We start from the raw sequence: 20,298 nt of genomic DNA on the forward strand, positions 1-20,298 counted from the left end.
ATGAAGCCAACTGATCTGCAGGAATTTAATCCCACTCAGTAGATACTTTGCCATTTGGTAGCTGTTTTCAAACGTGAGGTATAAATAAAGAGAAAGTCTATGATGATTTCAGTGGTTATTGGAGTTAAAAATCTTTGGCCTGAAATAAGCATATTATCTAGAAAGTGCTTGCATTTACAGCAAAATCTTTTTGTAAATTCAGAAATACATTTAGAGGTGAATGTGCTTTTTTCCCCCCAACATAAAAAAAATCATTAGTGTTTTATTTTATGAGAGACCAAGGCTGTGGGGCAGTGTGATTATGCTTTAAAAAGAAAATCACGTGTGGAAATATGAGAGCACAGATTCAGATGTTTTGAATACCCAATTCCAGACAAAGACGTGATTCACAACAAATACCTTTTCCAAACATTCCCACATTTTAAGAACACTAAAAGACAATTTCATATAAAAATACAAAGAAACCACCAGCTCTTTTTGAGCACTTCATCCATTTTTCTTCCATAGAAGCACTGTGTCCTAGTGGCTATTGGCTAAACCATTTATATGCCAATTAATTTATATGATTGCATTTTCATTTTTGAAATTTCAAAGAAAAGCTTTGTTGTTTAAAATATATGTCTCATATGTTCTTTAAAAAAACTGCTGTGACTAAATTAGAATTCAAGTATTCTTTTGTTAGTAACACTTGGATCCAATAACTGCTTTCTTTTTCTCATCCAAATTCAAATGCTGAATGCAATTATATCTGTCTAGCGACCATGTAATATAATAACATTTGCACAGCTTTACATTTGTCACTTCTTATATTTTCTTATGTGACCTTCACAAATCCATGAATTATAATTTTGTTTTCCTTTATTATTGGGCTCTACCTCATGTTGAAATGGAAATTAAAATATACAAGATACATAAATTACAGTAGATAAAAATTAGAATATGTTATACTTGTTGGATGCCTCACTGTATGCTGGATACTCTCGGAAAAGCATAATCAATGAACATGTTGTTACATGTGCATGTTATTTAATTTTTCAGCTGCTAACCAAATATAGAAAGATTAGAATTAAAAGAACTATTAAGTAGCTTTGAGATTTTCCCTCAACTAGTTTTACTGATCTAAGTTTAAATGTTAACACCAAAATAATTAATTATTTATCTTAAATCAAGTATACATTTTTAATATTTAAACTTAAGTATTAAAAATTTCCTACAAAAAAATTCCCAAAAGGACAAATTGATCTATTGATTTATGTTAAATAGTGACTATTCCTAGTCAAATATAAAGAAGACAGGCTAGCATACAAAGTTTATTTTTAGCAGTTAGGATACAGGCATAGATGAGTGCCAAAGAATAAGTCTTTTTTGTTTGAATAAATCAAAGGTATGTGGCTTTTCTCCAGTAGTAATGAAAACTTTTATTGAATGCTTTGACTTGTCTGGTCCTTCTCTAAGGTTTCTACATCATCAACTCGCTTACCCCCAAAACAATGATATATGATATCATCATGCCCATTTTACAGATAAGAAAAGCAAGGCAGACAGATTAAGAAATTTACTCAATATAAATGGTAGCAGGGCAGGATTTCAACCCAGGTGCTATGACTCCCATGCATATTCTCTTAGACTCTAAACTAAGGACATTATTATCCATTAGGTCTCTCAGCTTAATCCCACTTTACTGGGTTTCCACAGTACGTTTTACATATTGTATTTCAATTGTCTCCCTCACTAAACTTCAGGATGCTTGAAGAGTGGGAATATATCTTTCACTTCTTTATTCTAGGCACTCAATGGTTGACTCAAAGCTGATGAGTAACAAAAAATTGAGTATTTATGTTTTAGGTGCTGTGTTAGTTCACATATATTAATCTTAAATCTTCACATCAGCCTTTGCAATGGAGTGTCTTACTGACCTATTTGAAAAATTGGAAAAGTAGGTCTCAAAGACTAAACTGACTGAAGACCACATAGCTAATAAGAGGCGAAACTGGTTTAGGAACTTAAGTAAGTCTGACTCCAAAGCCAATTCTCTTTCCACTATATTATACTATGCTATAACATGCCTATTATGCAAATAGTTGAGATCAATATTGTGATAAAGAGCTTCTATATTAAAAAGAAAAGTTAGATCATGAAAATTTCTAGTATTGCTAGGATCAAAATACGGTAATCTGCAATTCACACATTAACAAATGGTTTCTGAAATCGCGATAGCCAAAGATACCCTTAACTTTGCCTAAGATATTTCAATTACCTACCTAGGTGTTAATGTCCCTTAAAGACAGGTTTTATATGAATTTTTACTTATTAACTGATGTTTGAAACTTTGGAAAACAACTACCTATCTATAACCGTGGAAAGAATGAAGTCATTGTTATTTGGTTAAACGCAATTCATTATGCATTCTTCATGGGAAGGATGGATTTTGTCTCTTGTTCTTACTGAATCAAGCCATTTAGGTCTTAAGTCATCATACCATGATGAAATGCTTACTAATCAATAAATAAAATATGAACCTATTCAACAGAAAACAGCTCATTTGGTGAGTAAGAAGAATGATTAATAAAATTACATACCCACTAGAAGTGATAGCATTTTTGTTCACTCAAGTACCTTTAAAAACAAAAAAAACTAAAAAAACTAAATATTTTACTGGAATTTCTCACTTTTAATACATTTACTTACTGAAGCACAGGCCAAAATTCCAAAAAATCCAACTTTCTGTACTAAGTTTTGAACTGCCAGTTTAGCCCGGGAGGCAAAGTCCTGTATAAAAGGAGGATATCAAAACATTAATGAAAAGTACAAGGAAGAAGGAAAGAGGGCTTTTTTACAGAGTTTATAATATTAAATGTGTCACAGTCTGAAAGCATTTGATTCATTCATTTAATGAGTAAGATGAATGATTTAAAAAAACTACAGCAGGTTGTCCTGGAAAACATGCAAATAAAATCCTGATAGAACATTAATTACATCGTTAGAGATAAACTTTTACTGCATTTCAAGAATAAGCAAAAACATTGTTCCTTTATTTTTCATATTCTCTCTGGATTATGCAAGGATGAACAAAATGTTATAAACTAACCACGAACCAACACATTCTTTTGGAAATACTGGCCTACCACATCTATCTCCTTCTCTTTCCTGCGACAACTTGCCAGACTTACTCTCTGATTAATATCAGTGTAAGAAATCATAGGATTTTTCAAAACAGCCAATGAAGACACCCCTGTTGATCACTAACCAGAAGATGGAAAACAGTTATATGGCAATAACTAATAAGCATTCATCACCCTCAAAAGCAAAATAACATCCTGTATTTGCACAGCTTGTGCTAATTTTGTAAAATGTTTTCACAATAACCCTTCAGTAATCCTGGGTTGAAGACAGAGCAAATCCTTTAGACTCTGAAATCAGTGCTCTCTTTATTACTCTGTTACTTCTTATGCTGAAACACTCATTTGGCTGCCTAGTTACTTCCCTGATTTTCTTCTTCCAGCATGTTGCTGGTACAATTACATATATGTACATATTTTTTCTTAAAAGTGTCAATTTGACCCCTATACAGAATTTTATTGTTGTTAACTGTTAACAACCATTTGATCAATAAATATGAGAGATGCCCTCTCAAAAAAATAAATAAATAAATAAAATATTCTTCCATGAGACATCAAAAAAAAAAGTGTCAATTTGAAATTTGACTAATTCTTTCCTTTTAAACACCAATATTTCAGTGAAAATAATTAATACGATAAAATGTATTAGCTCTTGTGTGAATGGCTTTTTAAAAAGGGTTCACATCATAGACCCTCTTCTCTTTAATTCAACACTCTAATGGGCAACACTCTTACAGAAAGGTCAGAATATAAAAGATAGAAGGTTCCTTCATAGAATAGGAACAAGATTTAATGTACTTCTCCAAACCACAACAGAAGTGTGCATTCTTATGTAAAAACAAACAAACCACTTTAACAAATAATATTATGTAGAATAGCCCCATCAAATTAAGACAGTGAAAATGAAATGAAATTCTCATCATCCTCCTACTTGCTGTGGATGACGAGAAAGTCAAAGGCATTAAACCAATAAGGTATAATTTAAAAGATATTAGTGGTCAATATAAATACTTTCAAGGTCAAACATACAGGCTTTCAAAGTTAATCAACTGAATTCAACAATGTAATTCTGTAATTTTACAATTTATTTCCAAAGAAGAACTTTTCTTTTTGGGATAAGGCTTATTATTATTTTTAGTAAGTCAATTATATCAGATTTAATATTTTTAAACAACTGAACTACTGCAGCAAAGGGCACTTTCTATTTTTATTCATATTTCTAACTGAAGATTTTATTTTTTTCTTAAATTAACATCTATTACATTGTGAAATAATTATTTAAAACTGTTTAAGAGCATATAATGAAACCACTTTTCCTATATGTTTTTAAAACAAATTATACTTCCATCTATTTGAATAATTTACACAATTCATCCCCAAATCACTGAATTTGTAATTCATTAGAAGCATTAAATAAAAACTGGTAAGTCATAGTGAATATAAACATTTTGAGTTTTTAAAGTATCAAACAATACTATGAAAGTATAAACTACTTATGAAATTTTAACTAATACAGCCCAAGTTAAAAAATACAAATTAAGGAAAATGCCTTCCTTGACAGTCCTTGATATCTTCTTAGCAAATCCACTTTAATGAGAGGTAAGATCATACTCAATTGCTAAGAAAAAGTAAAACAAAGAATTAAAAAAAAACTGTGCAAATTTTATTTTAAAGACAACATGGTTTTTATAAGTGTATTTTCTAAGTTAGATAACATATGGGAACATTCTTCTAACAGGGCATTCATGAAGCCCTCAATATATAAAATTACAAAAAAATACTTTTTTATATAAATTGGTGTAGACAAGATCAGCAAAGTGTTGTATTTAGAAAAGTTTGGTGTCTTGTTTCTTTTATCTTAATTTCAAGGCTTCCAAAATCTTGTATTTATTTAAACTAAGTGCCTATGATGGTGCTATCATTTTATACTGCTATTTTTCTACTATAGAGATACACACACACACACATTTAAATTGGAAAGAGGTATGACCAAACCAATTGGTTTATATAAAGGAAAAATTATTAAACATTGTGCAGATCACCTAACATACAAAATAATAAAAATATTTAAGTCTACAGAAGGTCAAAGAATCATGTTTTTAAAAACATCCTGGAAGTAAGGAGCCATTTTATCCCTCTGGGGCAGAATCTCTTTACTAAACAGAAATTAAACAAAAACAAAGGAAAACAGACTCCTTTTCTTTCAGATGCCCGGGTGCCCATCACCAATCATCCTTAAGAGTGATTCAGGAATCTTTGAGGGAAAAGAGGTACTCTATTCAAATAAGTGAAGTAGAAACCTCCTTTTACCTTTTTTGTTTTAAAATTAATTTTTAGCTGGCATGTCTTACAAGAAAAACAAGTTAAGTGCATTTTTAATGGGAAGTTTTACTTTTAAAAAGTCTGAAAGTCATCTACTGAAAACGGATTTCATAAATCTTATGTGTTTAACACACACACAGTGACCATGCTACTTTCAGTTCCTATAATTTATTTTCTAGGTCTTTCACAATATTCTCGGAATTAAAACTGCATTTATATATTAAATAATCCATGAACATTTATTTAAATTAACAAATATTAAGTCTCACAGTTGTTTTCATTACAAGAAACCGCAGTAGCAGAATATGCAGCTTGAGGGAATATTTTCATGTTCTTCCTTGCCAGTGTAGTGAAAACAAACCCAGGGAAGCACTGCATTAGCATTTGTACCAAATCTAAAGTATTTTACAATAGTAAACTAACTCATGTTTAGATTTCATAAACACAATTATATTTTGTTTTTACGCCATATTTATTTCCCCTTTAAAGCCATATATTCACATTTACTGATATGGCTTTAAAGGCTTTTATAAACAAAACTATTGAAAACATCATTCTTTTATTGTCTAAAATGTTCTACAGATTAAATGTAATTGCATTTTGTTGTTCTGTGGTTTTTAAAGTTCTTTACTATTTTTAAGCAACTTCTGAACTTTTTCATTATTTGCTTAATTTGACAGCTCTTTCTCACCATGTTGATTTTAAAGTAACATTGTCTATACATGTTAAAAAGGGTTCACATCATAGACGCTTATATTCCCACTTATTTTAAAATAGAGAATTTTACTGTAGATATATTATTTGACAATAAACTCAATTTAAATACAGACACACATCTCCATACACACACACACTCAACAACAACCAAAAAACTTAAAGGAACCACTTCAAACAAAATTTGGTATTATATTTAGGGCATCAAATAAAAACAGGCCCCCCAAAAATGTGCACCAATAATAAACAACAATATTTTAAAGGAAAAGTTTAACAAATTAGTGTGTCAGGTATTCAATATTCAAGCTAAATATCAAAGGAAATTAGTATTTCATTTTAATGGGTTTGGTGTATCTGTAGGAACAATGTAGAAAGTTCAATTCAATTACTTCCTCAACTGTCATTCTTCATTAAAAAAAAAAAACAACTGCACAACTTAAACCAAATTTCTTTTAATAGTTTCATTTCTCTGGATTCACATTTCAAAACGTTTACATATTTCACAATTTAAGTGCCTGGGAAGAAAGTTTCATTCTCTAGCTCTACCTAAATAAGTAGCATGAATTCAATTAGTAATCATATATCCCTATCTACTTAAAAAAGTAAATAAATAAAATTAAATTATTTTTCCCATTCCCACTGATATTATGTAGGTAACTGATCATGCTTCTGAAAGTAAGAATGAGAGACACCAGGAACATTTCCTCAACTACTACAACAGAAAATCCCTAAACACGTTAAACAAATGCAGTATTACTGGAGATACATTTGTATTTAGTTAATAGTTTGGTAGTTTGGGTTGACCTATTACATAAATGATGGTAACTGGTCAGCAGTTTTATAAACTATCTATCTTCTTAAGCCATTATATGTTAAAAGTTTTGCTGAGCTTATTAATACTCTTTTTGGGTTTGGTACTGACAAGGCCACACCAATACTAAAAGCCACAGATAATTTCATTCCATGGATATGTGGAGGAATTTGTGTTAAAATATACTATGTGGAAGTTCTTTTGCCATCTAAAATGATTTGATAATTCCTGTATCCTAGTGAAACATGTTGGAAGTAAAACTATTAACCAGAAATGGAGCTAAATAGTAATGATGACTTCATGTTATAAGCTGTTTCAGAATTGTAGACAACACTGAAATATTAACTTGTTATTAAGATCCTAATAAATATGTAATTAAATATTCTCTACAAGAAATCATATTGCACATAGTAAATAACACAACTGGAGGGCAAAACTAATTATCATCTTTACAGAAACTCCAATGAAACATAGCTCACAATCTAAATCTTTTTCCTCTTAAAAATAGACTAAAATGTGTAATTGCCATTTTGTACCCATTATCAAGGCTCTTTATGGATTACTTTCATATACAATTGTAAAGCATTAATTCATTAAATTCAAAGTGAACAAAATATTTTCTTACTGGTGACTTCCTCAATAGTGTCATTATCACTAAGATCAGTGTATCCTTAATATAACTGCTACGTTTTAATATTGCATATTTGAGAAGGTCTTTAAATAAGGAATACTTTCAAAAGAGTCATATATCATCTATTTTTTCTGAACCGTAGTGGTCTCAAACATAATTATGAGATTAAGATCATTAGAAAATAAACTCTACAATTACAAGAAAAAAGGGATATATACCTTTATAAAAGGAAGTGATTATGACAATAGAAAGTAATTAATAAATTTTAAATTTAGTATCTATATGATGCTGGATTACAAAATGCACACACATTTACTAAACCAAGTGATCAGAACAGAGTTGTGGAACTATTTCTGAAAATGAAATGTTTTAATATCCTATTTATAGCTTTTACATTATTACATCAGACATGATCACTGTTATTTCTATTTAAACTGGAAATTAGGGTAGAATTCTAAAATATTTTAGTAGATTACATCACATAAACACATTTTAGAAAAGCAAAGCAAAGCAATTTTATTCAGAAAATAATTTTAGAGATTTAGGAGCTTTAAGAAGAGATTATAGAATTCTGATTCAAGACGGTGATAGGAGGCTCCTGAATTCACCTCCCATGAACACCCTCAAAACTATAGCTACATAAGTAACAATTCCCTCTGAAAGAAATCTAGGAACTAGCTGAGTGACTCCTCACTGGGTGAATGCGAAAAAACCCATATCAAAAAGGTAGGAGAAGCTGAGAAACAAACTCAACATAAACCCCACCCCCTTGAGTGGTGACACACAACTAGAAGGAAATGTGTAACTCCCAGATTCTGTTTGAGGACTGAAGGATTTGGCTCCCCAAACACCTACGTGTGGTATCCCAACTTTTAAGGCTTCTGAGACAGGCCCCCAAAATCCAGCTTTGAAAGCCAACAGGGCTTGCATCCATGAGACCCACAAAGCTATTGTGAACTAAGGGACAGTTCTTAAAGGGCTCACAGGAACTCACCTTGGCTGACTCCCCAGGGCCCATGACAGAGGAAGGAGACTGAAACAGCTCAGTCTTTCTATGAAACAGACCTATTTACTTATCTTACCTGTTTCAATCTGAGGGGCAGGTTTCTAATTTAACAAACATCTAGGGGTCAACTGTACTATACTCTCCAGAGACTGCAGAGTCTGGCAGGTCATCTTTGCACTTTCTTTCTGCCCTTTTCCACCTTGCTATATCTCCCAAAAAGGAACTTGTGCATATGTCTGTGCCCAGGATGATGCAGATGCTGTCCAAGGAATACTTCTTGACTGCCTAGCTCTGGTAGCCAGTGGAGTTTGTTTGCAGGTCACACAGGACTGAAACAAACAGAGAAACAGTTCTCAACTGCCTATCCCCCAGGGCGCAGTGCAGATGCAGCAGACAGAAATGCCATGAAACAGGCCTATTTTCTTATCTTAAAAGCAGTGGCCTAAGAGACAGGTTTCTAACTTAACATATCTCTAGGGGCTCACTGAAATCCTCTCTAGACACTAGAGAGGCTGATGGAAACTACCTTTGCACTCACCCTCTGCTCTGTGCCAGGTCGCTGTCAGCTCACAGTAGCTTTGGTGGCTCGTGGAGCTTGTGTTCATGGATTCAGGGGGATGGTAGCAAACACAGAAATAGTTTTTAGCTGGCTATCCCCCCAGGGTTCAGTGCAGAGCAAGCAGACAGAAATGCCCATGCCCCAGGGTCTCCCCTTAAAAATGGCATATATGCATACTATAAAAGTTGCTGCCTGAGGTCGATCATCCAATCAGCCTGTATCTCTGTACTAGGATACAACCCACTTTGGGACATTCAGAGATCTTGCACACCCTCAACTATTGGGAGACACTAAGAACAAAGAAAGCTGCTTGGCCAATCACAAAAGATAAAGAGACAACCAAGAGTGAGGGCAGGGTTGAAGGATAAGGCTCCTCTCCTACATAAGGCCACTCCTTCAAGACTGAGAGAGGTGGCTGTTTTATCTAATACATAGCAACCAACAGAGAGAGTCATGGAAAATAAAGAAACAAAGGAATATGTTCTAAATGAAATAACAAGACAAAACTTCAGGGAAATACCTTAAAGAAATGATGATAAGTGACTTACCTGATAATGAGTTCAAAATAATGGTCATAAATATGCTCACTGAGGTCAGGAAAACAAAGCATGTACAAAACAAGAATTTCATATAGAAAATACATTAAAAGTATGACACAGAGGTCAGAGCTGAAGAATATAACAACTGCACTGGAAAATTCAATAGAGGGATTCAAGAGATTAGATAAAGCAGAAAAGAAAGGATCAATTACCTGAAGACAGAGCCGTATAACTTGTTGAATTAGAGGATCAAAAAGGAATGAAAATAAGTTTTGACAGCTTATGGGGCTTTAGGACAATATCAAGTGGATGAATATGAACATTATAAGGGCCCCTTAGGAGAAGAGAGACAGAAATGGGAAGAAAAGGTATTTGAGTTCTCTATTCTGGGGAAGGACATAGATATCCATATCCAGGAAGCCCAGAATACCAAATAAAAAGAATCCAAAGAGACCCACACTAAGACACATTATATTTAAACTAAAAAATTAAAGACAAGAAGAGACTCTTAAAGGCAGCAAGAGAAAAGCATGTTACAGACAAGGGAACCCCATAAGACTATAAGCAGATTTTTAAAAAGAAATTTTGTAGACCAGAAGGTAATAGCATGATTTTTCTAAAGTACTAAATGAAAAAAATGGTCAACCAAATATACTCTACTTGGCGAAGGTGTCCTTCAGAATTAAAGTTAAGAGAGTTTTGAACCACAAAAGACCCCAAATAGACAAAGCAAGCCTGACAAAGAAGAATGGGGCTGGGGGAATTACACTCCCTGACTTCAAGCTATACTACAAAGCTACAGTAATCAAAACAATATGGTGCTGGCACAATTAACAGACCTGTAGATCAATGGAAAAGAAAAGAGCACCCAGATACAAATCCACACATATATGGTCAATTAATATATGATAAAGGAGCCATGAATATACAGTGTTGGGAAATAACTGGTGTTGGGAAAACTGGATAGCTACATGCAAGAGAATGGAACTGGATTACTGCCTAGTTCCATATTAAAAAGTAAACTAGAAATGGATCAAAGACCTGAATATAAGATATGAAACCATAAAACTCTTAGAAGAAAACATAAGCAAAAAACTCTTGAACATAAGTGTGAGCAATTTTACCTGGACACATCTCTTTGGGCAGGGGAAACAAAATAAAAAATGAACAAGTGGGTCTATATCAAACTAAAAAGCTTCTCTACAGCAAAGGACACTATCAGCTGAACAAAAAGGCAACCTACAGTATGGGAGAATATATTCATCAGCCAAAATATACAAAGACCTCATATGCCTCAACACCAAAAAACAGATAACCCAATTAAAAAATGGGCAGAGGACCTGAACAGATATTTCTCCAAAGAAGAAATACATATGGCCAACAGGCACATGAAAAGATGTGCCACATCACTAATCACCAGAGAAATGCAAATCAAACTACAATGAAAAATCACTTCACACCAGTTAGAATGGCAACTATCCAAAAGACAAGAAATAGCAAGTATTGGTGAGGATGTGGAGAAAAGGAAATTCTCCTACACTGTGGGTGGGAATGCAGATTGGTGCAGTCACTATGGAAAGCAGTATGAAGTTTCCTCAAAAAACTAAAAATAGAAATACCATTTGACCCAGTAATTCCACTTCTAGGAATTACTGGAAGACAACAAGTGACTAGTGGTTACCATGGGGGAGGGGTTGGGGTAGGTGGATGGAGAGGGTGAGGGCAATCAAGGGGCGCAAAAATGCACAATCATAATATAAGTTGGTCACAGGGATACTAGTACAGCATGGAGAATACAGTCAAGTGATTCTGTAACATCTTCCTATGCTGACAGACAGTAACTGTACTAATGGGGGTGAGGATTTAATAATGTGGGTAACAGTTGAACCACTGTTTTGTGTGCTTGAAACTAATACAAGATTGTATATCAGTGATACTTGAATTTAAAAAAATTTAATTACTATTTTAGTATTCCTAATGATGATCAAGATAAATCAAGAAATGTTTAAAAAAAAAAGTTAAGAGCATTTTCCAGACAACCAAAATCTGAAGACCTAGAACAACCTTGCAAGAAATGATAAAGGAACTTCTTTAAGTTGAAACAAAAGGATGATAATTGGTAATACAAAAACTTAAAAGAAGTATAAATTTCACTGCTAAAGATAAATAAATAGTTAAATTCAGAATAACTGACTTGTGAATGTGGTAGATTAATCATTATAAAGCCAATATGAAGTTTAAAAGATAAGGGAGTGAAAATAACTATAATCATAATAATTTGTTAATAGGTATAAAAGATAAAGAGATAAATTGTGATATCAAAAATACAAAATGGTTGTGGTTAATTAAAAATGTTTGAAAATGCTTTTAAACTTGTTATCAACTTCAAATACACTGCTTTAGATAAGATGTTTTATGTAAGCCTCATAGTAACCAGAAAGCAAAAATCTACAGTAGTTACACAAAAGACAAAGAGTAAAGAATATAAGCATACTGCTACAGAAAAACCACCACAAAGGAAGAGAGCAACAGAAGGAAGAAAGGAATTACCAGTCAGAAAACAATGAACAAATGTCAAAAAGTCCATACCTATCAATAATTGTTTTAAATATAAATGGATTAAATCCTCTAATAAAAAGGCACAGAGTAATTGGGTTAAAAAAAACAAAACAAGACCTATCTTTATGGTGCCTATAAGAGACTCATTTCAGCTTTAAAGATATGCACAGTCTGAAAATGAAGGGATAGAAAAAGATATCCATTCACACAAATAGAAACCATAACAAAGCTTAGGTAGCTATACTTTTAGAAAACAAAACAGACTTTAAAGCAAAGAACATCATAAAGGAAAAAGGTCATTAGGTAATGATAAAGGGGTCAATCCAAAAAGAGGACATAATATTTGTAAATATTATGCACTGATATAGAAACATTTAAATAAATAAAATTTATTATTTATAAATATTAACATATCTAAAGGGGGAAATAACCATACAGTAAGAGTAGGAGACTTCAACATCCCACTTTCATCAGTGGATAATCATCCAGACAGAAAACCAATAAGGAAACACCATTCGTAAATGACACATAAGACCAGTGCAACTTAACAGACACTAACAAAAACTCCATCCGAAAGCACCAGAATACACATTCTTTTCAAGTGCACACAAGTGCATTTAATCTAGGATAGATCATATATTAGAACTAGTCAAGCATTAATAACTTTAAGGATACTGAGGTAATAGTAAGCAACTTTTCCTACCAAAATGCTATGAAACTAGAAATCAATTACAAGAAGAAAACCGGAAAATTCACAAATATATGGAGACTTAACAACATGCTACTGAACAATCAAGAGGTGAAAGAACTCAAAAGTTCTTTTGAAATGAAAAATATCTTGAGACAAATGAAATTTGGAAACACAAACAGCAAAACCTAAGGGATGCAGCTAAAGTTCTAAGAAGGAAATTCATAGTGATAAGTAACTATATTAAGAAACAAAAAAAGATCTCAAATAAACCTAATTTTATACCTCAAGGAACTAGAACATGAACTACAAAGTAGCCCAAAGTTAGTAGATGGGAGAGAACAGCAAAGATCATAGTAGAAATAAATGAAATAGAGACTGCAAAGACAATAGGAAAAAATCAATGAAACTAAGCTGGATTTTTAAAAAGATAAAATAGACAAAACTTTCACCAAGGAAAAAAAAATAGGACTTAAATAAATAAAAAATTAAAGAAAACATTATAATTGATACTACAGAAATACAAAGGATCATAAAAGACTACTTATGAACAATTATATGCCAAAAAATTGGACAATTTAGAAAAAGGGATAAATTCCTAGAAACGTACAAACTACCAACACTGGATCATAAAGAGAAAATCTGAATGGACCAATTATTAATAAGAAGATCAGGTCAGTAATCAAAAAACTTCCCACCACAACAGAAAAGTCCAGGACCAGATGGCTTCATAGGAGAATTCTACCAAAAATTTAAAGAAGAGCTAGTGCCAATCCTTCTCAAACTCTTCCAATAGAAGAGGAGGGAACACTCCCAAACTCATTTAATGAGGCCAGCATTACCCCAATACAAAAATCACAAGGACACTACAAAGAAAATTATAGGCCAATATCCCTGATGAACACAGATGTAAGAATACTAAAAAAAAAATTAGCATACTGAGTTCAACAATACACACAAAAGGATCATTCACCATGATCAAGTGGGGTTTATTCCAGAGATGCAAGGATGGTTCAATGTCTGCAAATCATTGTGATACACCACATTAACACAACAAAAGATAAAATCATATGATCCTCTCAATTATATAGAAAAAGCATTTGACAAAATCTACCTTCCATTCATGATGAAAACTCTCACCAAAGTAGGTATGGAGGGAACATACCTTAACATAATAAAGGCCATATATGACAAGCCCACAGCTGTTATTATACTCTATGGTGAAAAGCTGAAAGTTCTTCCTCTAAACTCAGGAACAAGAAAAAGATTGCCCATCTCACCACTTTTATCCAACATAGTACTGGAAGCCATAGCCGAACTGATTAAGAAAAAAGAAAAGGCATTCAAATTGGAAAGGAAAAAGTAAAACTGTGTGTTTGAAGATGATATTATTATGTATAGAAAAATCCTACATTCCATCAAAAAATAGTTACAACTAATAAATTCAGTAAAGTTGCAGGATACAAAATCAATATACAAAAATCAGTTGCATTTCTATACATTAATAATGAACTATCACAAAAAAAATTAAGAAAACAATTCCATTTATAATTGTATTAAAAAGAATAGGAATAAATTTAATCAAGTTGGTGAAAGACCTGTATACTGAAAACTTCAAGTCACTGAAGAAAGAAATTATAGAAGACACAAATAAATAGAAAGCTTTCTGTGCTAAAGGATTGGAAGAATTAATATTGCTTAAATGTCCATAGTACCCAAAGCAACCTACAGTCAGTACAATTCCTGTTAGAATTCCAGTGACAATTTTCACAGAAAGAAAAGAAACAATCCCCAAATTTGTATGGAACCACAAAAGACCCAGAAGAGTTAGAGCCATCTTGAGAAAGATAACAAAGCTGGAGATGCCACATTTCCTGATTCCAAATTATATTACAAAGCTATAGTAATCAAAACAGCATGAGATTGGCTTAAAAACAAACCCATTGATCAATGGAAGACTAGAGACCAGAAACAAACCCATGTATATATAGTCAATTAATTCATGCCAAAGAACCAAGAATATACAATGGGCAAAGGATAATCTCTTCAATAAATGGACAGCCACATACAAAAGAACAAAACTTACCCCTATCTTACACCATTCACAAAAATCAACTCAAAATGGATTAATGACTTGCACAAGTGACGTGAAACCATAAAACTCCCAGAAGAAAACACAGGGGTTAAGTTCCTTGACACTGGTTTTGGCAATAGATTTGTTAATATAACACCAAAACAAAACAAAGGTAACAAAAACAAAAATAAACAGGTGGGATTACATCAAACTAAAAAGCTTTTGTACAGCAAAGGAAGCCATCAGCAAAATGAAAAGGCATCCTACTGAATGATTGAAACTATTTGCAAATCATATATGTGGTAAGAGGTTAATATCCAAATTTATAAAGAACCCATAAAAGTCACTAGAAAACCCCCAAAACATTCTGATTAAAAAATGGGTAGAGGATATTTTTCCAAGGACATCCAAATGGCTAACAGGTACATGAAAAAGTGCTCAACATCACTAATCATCAGGGAGATGCAAATTAAAACCACAATGAGGTATCACCTTACAACTGTTAGAATAGCTGTCATAAAAATGGCAAAAGATAATAAGTATTGGCAAGGATGTGGAGAAGAGAGAACCCTGGTACACCATTAGTGAGAATGTGAATTGGTACAGCTGGTATGGATGTTTCTCAAAGAGTAAAATTAGAACCATCACATGATCTAGCAATTCCACTTCTGGGTATGGAACTAAAGGCAACAAAATCATTAACTGTGGCTCACAAGTTTACTACAGCATTATTTACAATAGCGAAGACTGGAGACAACCTAAGTGTCTTGATGGATGAATAGATTTTTAAAAATGGGATATATAGACAGATACAAACACACATGAATATTATTCAGCCATGAAAAAGAAGGAAATCCTCTCATTTGCAACAACATGGATAGACCTTGAGTATGTTAAGTGAAGTCAGTCAGACAAAGACAAATATGGTATGATCTCAATGTGAGATCTAGAAAAAAACCCTTAAGTCATAGATACAGAGAACAGGTTGGTGGTTGCCAGAAGCAGGGGAGTTTGGGACAGGTAAAAAGGACAAAGGAGTTCAAAAGCTACACACTTGCAGTTATAAAGATAAATTAGTTCTGGGGATGTAATGTACAGCATTGTGACCATAGCTAACAATATTGTATTGTATATTTAAAAGCTGGTAAGAGAGTAGATCTTAAAAGTTCTCATCACAAGAGAAAAACTTGTAACTATGTGTGTGGTGATGGATGTTAACTAACTTATTACGATAATTATTTTGTGATATATCCATGTATCAAGAGTATGTTATACACCTAAAACTAATATAATGTTACACATCAATTATTTCTCACTTAAAAATAAAATAATACAGCAGTTAAAAAAAAAAAAGGAACTAGTGGTAAAACTGATCCAGAGATGTGGCAAAGATCAAGACTGCAATGACAAATATGAGAGATCTGTGTAATCCAGGATGCAATGAGCAAACAGTTGTCCTGACTTTTTCATATCCCAGCAAGTACCTTAACCTTTTAGACAAAGATAATGATTATAAAATAGTATTGGATTCTCTTGTTAGCTTTTGTCACTATATAAAAAAGTGGGACTATGGTTTCTGTTTCTCTGACATAAAATATAAAATAGAAGAACATAAAAGAACATCTTCTCCCCTTCAAAAAAAAGGGGGGATTATATATAACACAAATAATATAAAAATGAGATTCACGTTAATCAAAATCTATGAAGACATCTAAAAATGAATACATACAAAGAAAATGTGTATATTCTTTGAAACAGTAAGACCCGTTTATTTTAGCAACTAGTTAAATTTATAAGAACTAAAAATCTAGATCTAGAAATGTAAAAAAATTCAGATTTCATTGCTATTCATATTCATGTATTTCTATCATTTAATGCAGTTTTACAGACTATATGCTCTGAAAATTTAGTGGAGCGCAAATAGCATCTTGTTTTATAATGAACAGGATAAAAATGTGAGATCAATACATGTGACACAAGTAAATACTGTTTCATGTATTTTAGTTACACATGCATAGGCTCTGTGTTGTGAAGCATAATTATTGTATTTTGTGTTATGAGGCATAGTAAAAATAAAGGTCCAAAAGTCACTGATCTGAAGGCAGTAGAGTGGACTTACAGACACAGAGAAGAGATGGTGTTTGCCGTAAGAGAGGGGTTGAAGTGGGTGGATGAAATAGATGAAGGGGATAAAGAGGCACAAAATCTCAATTATGACGTAAGTTACTCCTAGGGGTGAAAGTGCAGCATAGAGAATAAAGTCCATAATGCTGTAACTTCTTTCTATTTTGACAGATAGCAAATACACTTATTGGGGTGAGCATTTAATAATGTAGTTAAATGTCAAATCACTATGTTGTATAACTGAAACCAATATAATACTGTATATCAACTATACATCAATAAAAAATAAATAAATAAATAAAGGCAGTTGTGCCTATAGTAGGTCTATGGCACTTCATCCACATGGCACTTTTAAAAAATTGTGTGAGAATGATCAGTAAGATTTCTTTTCACATAAAAATACAAGTATGAAATATATAATCTACTGTGAACAACACTCACTTCAGAGAATTGTGCCAAAAATAGGAAACTATCAGCAACATCTCAGTCAAGATCAGGCAGAATTAAATGGATTTCTGCATGTACTGATATATTTGTTAAATTTATTTTGGGGGAAGGGTGGTAGATATTTTTAACTGACATAAGCAGATAATACAGTAATGTATATAAATCAAAAATATGTATCTTGACGGAATTTCAAAATGAACACACCCATGTAACTACCACTGAGATCCAGACATAGAACATTACCAGAACTCCAGAAACCCCACTGGTGGCACTCCCAGTAATTACTCTTTCCCCCAAAATAACCACTATCATTGACTTCCATTACCACAGATGTAGCTTGCCTATTTTTGAACTTTATATAAATGGAATTATATAGTAGGTCCTCTTTTTTAAAAAAAATTTTTTATTAAGGTATGATTGATGTACACTCTTATGAAGGTTTCACATGAAAAAACAATGTGGTTACTACATTCACCCTTATTACCAAGTCCCCACCCATACCCCAATGCAGTCACTGTCCATCAGTGCAGCAAGATGCCACAGATCCATTGTGTGTCTTCTCTGTGCTACACTGTTCTCCCCGTGATCCCCTACACCATGTGTACTAAACATAATACCCCTCAAACCCCTTCTCCCTCCCTCCCCACCCGCCCTCCCACACTCCCCTCCCCTTTGGTAACCACTAGTTCATTCTTGGAGTCTCTGAGTTGGCTGCTATTTTGTTCCTTCAGTTTTGCTTCATTGTTATACTCCTCAAATGAGGGGAATCATTTGGCATTTGTCTTTCTCCACCTGGCTTATTTCACTGAGCATAACGTCCTCCAGCTCCATCCATGTTGTTGCAAATTGAAGGATTTGTTTTTTCCTTATGGCCGAATAGTATTCCATTGTGTATATGCACCACTTCTTTATCCATTCATCTACTGAACTTAGGTTGCTTCCATATCTTGGCTATTGTAAAAAGTGCTGCGATAAACATAGGGGTGCATATGTCTTTTTGAATCTGAGAAGTTGGATTCTTTGGGTAAATTCCAAGGAGTGGGATTCCCAGGTCAAATGGTATTTCTATTTTTAGTTTTTTGAGGAACCTCCATATTGCTTTCCACAATGGTTGAACTAGTGAACTAGCTTACATTCCCACCAGCAGTGTAGGAGTGTTCCCCTTTCTCCGCATCCTCGCCAGCATTTGTTGTTCTTAGTCTTTTCGATGCTGGCCATCCTTATGGTGTGAGGTGATATCTCACTGTGGTTTTAATTTGAATTTCCCTGATGATTAGTGATGAGGAGCATCTTTTCATGTGTCTGTTGGCCATCTGAATTTTTTCTTTGGAGAAGTGTCTCTTCATATCCTCTGCCCATTTGTTAATCGGGTTATTTGATTTTTGGGTGTTGAGCCATGTAAGTTCTTTATATATTTTGGATGTTAACTCCTTGTTGGATATGTCATTTACAAATATATTCTCCCATACTGTAGGATGCTTTTTTGTTCTGTTGATGGTGCCCTTTGCCGTACAGAAACTTTTTAGTTTGATGCAGTTCCATGAGTTCATTTTTGCTTTTGTTTCCCTTGCTCAGGGAGATGTGTTCAGGAAGAAGTTGCTCATGCTTATATTCAGGAGATGTTTGCCTATGTTGTCTTCTAAGAGTTTTATGGTTTCATGACTTATATTCAAGTCTTTAAACCATTTCGAGTTTAGTTTTGTGTATGGGTTTAAACAATAATCCAGTTTCATTCTCTTGCATGTAGTTGTCCAGTTTTGCCAACACCAGCTGTTGAAGAGGCTGTCATTTCCCCACTGTATATCCATGGCTCCTTTATCGTATATTAATTGACCATATATGGTTGGGTTTATATCAGGGCTCTCTAGTATGTTCCATTGGTCTGTGGGTCTGTTCTTGTGCCAGTACCAAATTGTCTTGATTACTGTGGCTTTGAAGTAGAGCTTGAAGTTGGGGGGCGTAATGCCCCCAGCTTTATTCTTCCTTCTCAGAATTGCTTTGGCTACAGTAGGTCCTCTTATGTCTGGCTTCTATAGCTCAACATTATGTCCATGTAATTCATCCATGCTGTTGCATGTAGCAAAAACCAATTTGTTGCAGCTGCTGTTGCTGTGTATGAAAATACCACAATTAATTTATTTACTCTACTGTTGGTAGACATTAGGGATATTTCCAGTTTGGGGCTATTATGAAAAATGCTGCTATGAACATTCTAGTACAAGGTTTTGGTCATCTCTCTGTTGCATATTAATCTATAAATGGAATTGCTGGATCACAGGTTATGTGTAATTTAACTTTAGCAGATATTGCCAAACACAAGTGGTTGTAAGATAAATTACTCTCAATATTGCTTCCATATTACCAATTGATAATAATAATTTTAAAAATCTAAAGTTTCTCCTCTCCTACAGGTGGTTGTGTACCCACCTGTGTTTGTGGTGATGAGCAGCTTTGATAACTCAGACAGATGAAGACTGAATAAATTCAAGGATGAAAACAGGAGGAAAAGAAAAGTTTTATGTATTTTAAATGCTAAGTTTTGCAAAACAATTTATACATTTCTTACATAAATAAGAATATGTTTTTTATTTTATTTTTTAAAATTGAAGTATTGTTGATATACAATCTTATATTGGTTTCAAATATACAGCACAGTAGTTCAACAGCTACCCATATTATTAAATCCTCACCCCCACTAGTGTGGT

At 33.2% G+C, this 20,298-nt stretch overlaps 1 protein-coding gene and 1 long non-coding RNA gene across 4 annotated transcripts in view; both read right to left on the reverse strand.

Annotated features, from left to right (window-relative positions):
• The window catches only part of VMP1 (vacuole membrane protein 1), a 141,168-nt gene that overhangs the window by 23,637 nt on the left and 97,233 nt on the right, over positions 1 to 20,298 (reverse strand). For all 3 annotated transcript variants that reach the window (XR_005023644.2, XM_036879898.2, XM_036879899.2), the window contains exon 8: positions 2,689 to 2,769. Coding sequence is in view for 2 of the 3 variants with exons in the window: in XM_036879898.2 (XP_036735793.1) it covers positions 2,689 to 2,769 (81 nt within the window). In the remaining variant the exon portion in view is untranslated. The remainder of the gene's footprint in view (positions 1 to 2,688; positions 2,770 to 20,298) is intronic.
• On the reverse strand, positions 17,990 to 20,164 carry LOC130683549 (uncharacterized). Its single transcript, XR_008997311.1, has 2 exons — positions 20,021 to 20,164; positions 17,990 to 19,702 (listed from the first exon to the last, which is right to left on the reverse strand). It is a non-coding gene; the product is annotated as an uncharacterized LOC130683549 (long non-coding RNA).

The sequence above is a fragment of the Manis pentadactyla genome, chromosome 4 (genome assembly GCF_030020395.1).
Source record: "Manis pentadactyla isolate mManPen7 chromosome 4, mManPen7.hap1, whole genome shotgun sequence".
Lineage (NCBI taxonomy): Eukaryota > Metazoa > Chordata > Mammalia > Pholidota > Manidae > Manis > Manis pentadactyla.